Genomic DNA, 8,128 nt, shown 5'->3' on the forward strand with positions numbered 1-8,128 from the left:
TGAGGTGGGTTCCTGTACAAATGTCTTGAATCACTGCAGTGACCATACTATGCTCAAATGTTTGTTTGGTCTGAGTTAGCATGCATATCTTCTAAGTAATTTTTTTTGCCTCGAGGTTTGCAGAGAGATTGATATTTGTATTTAAAGTTGTACCATCATACTCAGCTACTAATGCTTATTTTTTATGCATCAGTGCTCAAGGATACCTAGACACCCCAGACAAGCTATCTTTTTCAAGTACATACAATTAACTTGAGCCTACCATTCAGCAATATATTCGCAACAAAAATTAGGATCCAAGTGGTGATGGATTGTCTCAATAAAAGAAATCTCTGTCCAGACAAAAGTTTAATAGTGCAAAGCAGATGAACTTTGGAAGATTACTTATGATGCTCGACTGATAAATTCTTATAGCTGGAAGAACCAGATATATACAGCTTAAATTACAGTCACAACAGACAAATTCACAGGTACACAATTTTAAGTCAAGCTTCTATTTAAGATTGTAGATAAAAGACATGCATGAAGGGCTGGAATCCATTGACAGAGTTGAGAGAGCATCTTAAATTGTGTACCAAAACATGTTGTATTCAGGATTAAACTAGATTTTATTTTTTAACTTGTTTTTTGATTTTAATAAGCAATGGTAAATCTTTTGCTTTATACAGCATACATTGCGGTATGAGACAAATTCAAAGGTACTTAATTTTAAGTTAAATCTCTATTTAAGATTGTAGAAAAAAGGCACGTTTAAATGGTTGGAATTGTTATGGTAAATCGATGTTGTTGCAGTTGTATTAAACAAAGGAGATGAAAACTCCTTACATAGATTTACAAAGATGATGTTCTAAAAGAAATAATCGTGAGCTAAAGCCAAGAATAGAAACTACTTAAATAAACTAAATACTAACTAGGATGACCATTAAAGAAATGTTATAATATTTTAATACCCTCCCTTAATGATCACCGTCTAACTGTCATCTTTCGGTAATAAATTCTACAAAACATTATGCTGCCGCTGAGACCCTCCTTGGATCTGCAAAATGTTAATGACCAAGAAGCCAAAATGCGTCCAAAAAATAACAAAGAAGGGATCCCTCTTCTTCAGAATGCTCTAGAAAGAGACAAGAATCGGCCACTGACTCTATCGTTGAGATGAGTCTGCCACTTACCCTCCCAGAATTAGCAAAACAATTGACTGGGAATCATCACAAAACATCCAACCTGATGTTGGATAATGAAGTTGCTCTTCCCTAGAGACAGAGACAAATACTGAGAACAACCACGATTTTGAGGAAAATTTGGCAAACCCTCCAAAATTTGCAAATGAGCATGATGCCCCGAAACAAATTGCAAAAAGCCATATTTTTTAGGAGAAACTTTGGAAAAACCGAACACAATTTTTTAGGTGAAAATCAATCAAAACCATACAGCAAAATCCGAGACACAAATCAGAGAATACAAAGCTTTGTTTTTTAGGAAAAAAGATAAAAACACAACAAATGATTTTTTAGGAAAAATTTATAAACCCAAAAGAGAATTTTTGAAGGGAAAAAATTATTAAAAAACCATCAAAAAAAATAGAAGGAAAAAAATTATGAAAACCCATCAAAATAATTTGAAGGGAAAATGTTGTGAAAACCCATTAGATCTCTTAAGGGAAAAAATAATGAAAACCCATCAGAGAAACCTTCATGTAGCCAAACATGAGACTTCGCATGGTAAAACAGCACATGCAAGTAACAAAAACACATTCAAGCAACATGCCAGAACATGCAAATACATGCAACAATCGAAAATCAGAAACTTGCTGAAACGAAGAAATTGGGCGATCAAAACCTTCAACCAAGTTTGCGGTTTTCAATAAAAATCTTCAAAGACAAACCGCAAATTTCATAAGATACCTCTTACAATATTTATTTTAAAAACTTGAAAAACAAATTTCTAGAATAAATTCTAAATTAAAAAAGGCTCAAATTTATCTTAAAAAATTTGCAATGAAATCTCATCGGCCCGCTCTGATACCATGTTATGGTAAATCAATGTTGTTGTACTTGTACTAAACAAAGGAGATGAAAGCTCCTTATATAGATTTATGAAGATGATGTTTCTAAAAGAAACAATCATGAACTAAAGACGAAAAGAGAAACTACTTAATAAATTAAAGACTAACTAAGATGACCATTAAAATAACATTATAATATTTTAATAAGAATCCATTGAGAGAGTTGAGAGAGCATCTTGAATTTTCTACTAGAAAATGTTGTAGTCGGAATTAAACTTGACGTTATCTTTCAACTTGTGCTTTTTGCTAAGCTATAGTAAATCTTTTGCTTATGTACAAATGCCTCTTCTGACCTAAAAAATCAACAAAAATATTTGCAGTAGTCCCCTAATATTCAAAGAGGTTTTCATTAAGTCTCCATAAGTGTGGTTTCCATATTAAAAAAATAAGACAGATAAGAACTATCAAGTTTTGCGTATCATAATGAATTATATAATCTTCTAAATTATATACCAAACTCTTACCTTTGATACACTTAAATTCAAAGTAAAGGACACCATCACTGACAAATAAACATCCTGTCGTGAATATTTGATTACAAAAGGACAAGTACAAAAACTATGGTCATCATTATCAATCTGCCAGACACCAGCATTCTCATCTGAACCTGAACCTGGCACTGCACAGAAAACACTAAACAATGAACATGGATCATTGTGTATGTACTCAAAATAAAGATCTCTTCTAGTTCATACAAAATGTAGCTAATAATAACTAATAATTAAAATTACTGTATATTCTCGATAAGCACCAAAGAGATCTAGATCTCTACATAAATAAACTGAATAGAAAATATATGTGATAAGGGAGGAATCAATTCAGATAAACATTTTATCAATAGAAAGTGATCATCGGACTAAACTGGGAAGAATATCAAACTTTAGAAAATCATGGTATCCGTGAAAAATTTACAATTAGTCACTGACTCACCATTGTTGTACAATGTAAACTGTTTCCAGCTCAATAAACTGAAATCATGCAAAGAAGAAGGTTAAGTTTCAAGTATTCTGAGGCTGACATGGTTTGTTGAAAATTTTGAATGCAACAAGAAAACTAAAAGATATCTAACTCGTATCCTAACAACAAAGTCCAAGGCATGATTTTTTTCTTAAATTCTTTTTCATGCACAAAAGTTAGTCCACATTTCTCAAAATAAAGCCCCTATTTCATGTAAACCGAGTGGACTAAGCCCCTATTTCTTGTCCTTAGTGTAGTCCGTATAGATGAAGAGCTTTATTTATGTCCTTGCATAAATCAAGTGAACGAGTTTCTTGTTGAATTCATCATGAGACATTGATCCATAGGACTAGGTATGTTAAGTACACATGGAGAGTACCTCCTTACTTGGACCTTGGCCCAAAAGTAATTGTAGTGGAAGCATAAAGGAGTTTCCTGAGAAGTGAAAACTTAATAAAATAAAATGGTCTTCAACATTAATCAAGAGTAATTTGGAATCCCTAGATGCCAGAATTTGACCCGTGCAAGTAATGGACTCCATTGAATCCCTAGATATCATGAGTGACTCAAGTGGGTGGTAGATGGCAGTTGACCCTCAGATGTCAATATTGACCTGTGTGTGCAAAGATACTCTATGGTTGGTACTTTTGTATCTAGATTCATTAGTAGTTAGTAGCAACTTGATGTGTTGGGATATGTGATATTGTGATTGTGCTTTGGATGTAGACCACATGTTGAGTGTTCTCCATGTATCCTTGTAGTCTACATTTCTTTATTGCATCTATATATGAGACTATATATCTTCTTGGTGTGTGTGTCAACCACTCCTTGCTTGTGTGTACACCTTGTATTCGTGGTTGGGTTACTATCTCCGCGAGCACAGTGGGGTGGGCCTAAGGGTTCCACATGGTAGGGTGGCAATTGCACTTTACCACTCCTAGGGATAGGTGTACAAGTGATGGACTTCCTCCTACTAGAAGGATTTGAAGCATTGAGTGCTCAATGTCTATCATTCATTTCTTGAATTCCTCGAATATGCTTATGTACATCTTTATACACTGATGTTCTTGGCATTTAGCTTTGTTTCCTTTATGCTTATGGATGCTTATGGATGACATGTTTATTGATATAATCAAGTGATTATGGCCTCGCTCTATGCTTTCCTATACTCCTCGATATGGAACTAGATGCTTATTGGCAATACATTGGAGACGGCTTAGGCTTCATGCCTTAGCAATTTTGTCCTATTTCATGAATCAGCGTCTCTGCCTCCTTTAATGTCTATTTGGATCAGCGCCTCCGCAACCTAAACCAACATCTCTGATTCACCACTGGATGTCTTTCAGGCCTTGTCAACCTGATTTCAGCTCCAGGACCATACATAAAATGTAACATTTATGTATAAGATTTTCTTATACACTAAGTTACATTTTATGTAATATTTTTAGGATGTCTGAGAGTGATTTCAGCTTCATAGGAGTTGAAATAAATATTCTAGATTTTAAGGGTTTTTTAGAAAATTTCGAACTTAATCAAATTTCAGGAATCAGCATGTTATGCATGACTCTCATTTGACGATTTGATCGTAATCTTGAGTCTTCCACTTGTGCACGATTGTTTGAAGACACTTTGCTTATCTTATTGTTTATGTTTATGGTTAATGTTAACAATGTTAGGAACATTTACTTTGGGCTTAAAAATGAAAATTAGTTATATGAGATTGAGGAAAAAATTAGTGTCCTCCTAGAGTAGCCGTGAGATCTTGCTGACTTAGCCTCTCGTGATTCATGGATGTTGTTTGAATCCTTGTAGTGCCGTCTTGTGAAAATACGTTCTTTGTTCCATGTGTGTGTCTTGCAACCTTTGGAAGTGCTTGTGAAGTCTGTTGCTTGTGTCCGATCAGGAGATGATTGTTATTTAGTCTTGCATGTTGTATCTTACTTATGTTTATGGTTATGAGATGCACTCTGTCATGTAATGTGTATTCTATGTTTCAAAAAAAATGTCAAGGGCATATCTAACCCCTTTGTTCCAAGGGTTCCTTGGCAGGGCATTACACCACAATTGCTCAACTTGTCGAAGTCTCTATAGATAAGGCAACTTCTGCACATCGCATAGCCAGTCGGCAATGAATTTTTAAGCATTTTTATTTTTGTAAATGACAAGTATGAGGTACTTGAATATTCTGTTTTTATAAGCAATTAGGAGTAAATTAGATATTCAGCATGATAATAAATGGCACCCAAGGAAAAAATAGTCTTATGTGAACCCACAACCAAGTCCAGTAACTTAAACATAAACCAAATTTAAATCCTGGTATAAAAATGACTGTACTAATTTTGACACAACTTTTGTATAGGCTATGAATTTCTTAGATCAAAATTCCTATCAGCAATTTTAACATAGTCAATATGTCTCCATATTCAAGGTAGATCACGTTATTTCCATATACAAGATAGCCTTATAATAAATTGCAATTCAAGAACAGAAATTCAAAATTAGTTCTTTCGGGATGAATACACTTCATACCTAATTGTTCATATGCACGTGCATAATCAACTACTCTCTCACTGTATCATTTATCTACATGTCACATACAGGGAGCTTAAAGGCTGCAAGATTGTCTCGTTAGCATGGAAGGCAAATGCTATTCAAATTATGCATGCATTATGACCATTGTTCAAGAGATGAGCAAAAGAATTTCACACTGATTGTCACTCCAGCTTCTCAAAACAAAAGTATTGCACTATCACAGGAGAAACATGAATAAAGAGTAGATAAAAAATGATATGCTTTCTATTAATTTGTGTGTTCTGGACAGTTTATTCTCCCATACATAGTAATTATAATATGAATTCTCCTAATTCAGAGAGTAGAGGTACGCTAGCATGTTACTGAGTCCAAATACAAAGCCTACCCAACCTCAAGCACTGTATGCAATGCAACAAGAAAAAATGCAATAAATTATAAAAGTGAAAAATAACATGTAGAGCCCAGACTTTACTACAAAGTGATTATTGTGAATATTCTTGAAAATCAGAAGTGAACTGAGCTTATACCTACATATAGCTTGTACATATATATCACATAAATGTAATTATATCAAAATATAAATATATAAAGGATGATAAATAAACTGGCAAATCTTTACCTTCATATTGCACTACGCGAGTAGGAATGCCCTGAGCAGCATCTTCGGAACCCTCCAGCCTTGAATTCACTTTTAGCTTGTACCATCTATTACACCCCAAAGAGATGAGTCAAAACACAAAACCTAAAAATTCTAAATTTCAAATTAAGTTTCAAGAGTCGATCTCCAAGGAAAACAAGTAAAGCAAAGCCAAATATCCTATGTTTTATCCACAACGAGCAGAATTTTCGTGGTTTATTTAGCAATTTCTTTTGAGAACAAGAAACGTTCCCCATTTCAGAAGAAAGTTTTCATCCCAAATGTTGTTAGAAAAACACCTTTATCTTTCGAGACTACAGTAACTTTTCTCAGAAACCTTAGAGTTTTCATTTTTCTTTCCTTTCCAAACCTACAGAATAGAATTGGAAAAAGTAAATTGTTTGTAGTTTCTATTTAAACTTCTGCAGATGCATGTTTCCCTAGCATAATTTTTTCCTTTCTTCAGAATTTTCCCTATCACTGGACACTATTACAAGGCAATCGTAGAAATCCCCAATACTAGATGAAAGTGTAAACCTAAATGAGCATTCACCTAAGAAACAACAATCTGCAAATCAACTTAAGCCATTGCAGATCTCTTATTGATTTGCTAGACCATCAAGACCACCTTATACAATAGGCTATATCAATGCAAATTTCATGAATGAGGGATGATCTAGTCATTTACACAACATTTTTACAGAAAATTAAACAAAACCAAAGCAGGAGAAATTCTCATATAAAGCGAAGTTCTTCTGCATTGACAACAAAGGCTGGTATACACAAAACCCAGATCTTAATATCATCAGTTGGGAAATGTAAATCATAACCCAGGTCTCAGAATTGTTAGTTGGAAAATGTAGGTGATTTCCCACGTCCGAAAACCAGTAGTTGCAAATATAGGTCATGAAAGATATGTAGACTACATGGACAAAGCAGTCCTGGATCAGAATTAAACACGTATGTAAACAATCGTTTTTAGAAACACGTATGTAAACACGTACGTATACAGACAAGTTAAAAACGCACCCTTGTTCAAAAAGGTCGAGATTGTGAAATTTGTGAATGTAGATAGAGATCTCCACAACAGCATTTGACATTATTTGAATTCTCAAATCTAATCTGCTTGTATCATAAGGCTAGATCCTAGTACCGGCTCTGATATCAACTGATTTTTCTATGACTAAAGGAATGCTGCGATTTGCTTTAGGTTGAGGACGAAACGTAAGTTTCAAAATTGACCCATAAACTGGCTTGTTCGTTCAGATTACTTGCTGAATTCAAAGTTGGCCTTCAACAAATTGTGTGAACTTTGACAAACAGGAGGATTGATGCCAAAAAGCTTCAAAAAGGGAATCTGTTGCTATTTCCCATATCTTTATCTAAACAGTTCTTTCACATGGAGACTTCAAATCTCAATTTGTGGATTGGAGCCTTTGTTTTATTGAATTATCAATTTGTGTATATACCCTAGACATGCGCTGAAGGTATGTTTTGAAATTCCCGTAAGATTTTTACCGTAGGGAATGTACATAGTGATGATGGCCGCCGACACTTTGATCTAATCGTGATTTCAAATATGTTTTATTATGGCTTTTTTTAATCAAAAGATTAGAAATGGAAAGGAATATTAATGGTCAAAAATAGAAAACTACTAGGAATGAAAAATTTGATAAAAAATTTGGTAAACAATGGGAGGTGACTAAAGAGCTTAAAAGCTAAGGTTGAGTTGTTTCTGTAGAAGTGGTAGAGTGTGAGTGGTCAAAAAGCATCTTTCCAAATTGTTTGTAAAAAGTTGTTATGTTCACCCCCTCACCAAAAAAATACTACTCTTTGCACAAAAAGGCCAATCAACCACCAAGAAAGCTAAAAAATAATCAATTATTATTAGTACTGTGTAATCATCAGCAATCACTACAAGTGTTATTAGTACATGT

At 34.0% G+C, this 8,128-nt stretch overlaps 1 protein-coding gene across 3 annotated transcripts in view; it reads right to left on the reverse strand.

Moving 5' to 3' along the window:
• The window catches only part of LOC149563963 (uncharacterized), a 76,930-nt gene extending 69,208 nt beyond the window's left edge, over positions 1-7,722 (reverse strand). The window contains exons 1-3 of one of the 3 annotated variants that reach the window (XM_089827067.1): positions 7,221-7,722; positions 6,174-6,259; positions 2,530-2,684 (exon numbers count right to left, since the gene is read on the reverse strand). In XM_089827067.1, the coding sequence (XP_089683193.1) occupies positions 2,530-2,684; positions 6,174-6,259; positions 7,221-7,291 (312 nt within the window). In that variant the 5' untranslated portion in view covers positions 7,292-7,722. Of the gene's footprint in view, positions 1-2,529; positions 2,699-6,173; positions 6,260-6,490; positions 7,118-7,220 lie in introns of those variants that run through there. The other 2 variants (XM_089827068.1, XM_089827069.1) reach the window with 2 other exon arrangements.
• Between the last annotated feature and the right edge of the window lie 406 nt (positions 7,723-8,128).

This window comes from Cupressus sempervirens, chromosome 4 (assembly GCF_028749045.1).
Source record: "Cupressus sempervirens isolate cs-2001-9-10 chromosome 4, ASM2874904v1, whole genome shotgun sequence".
Taxonomy (NCBI): Eukaryota; Viridiplantae; Streptophyta; class Pinopsida; order Cupressales; family Cupressaceae; genus Cupressus; species Cupressus sempervirens.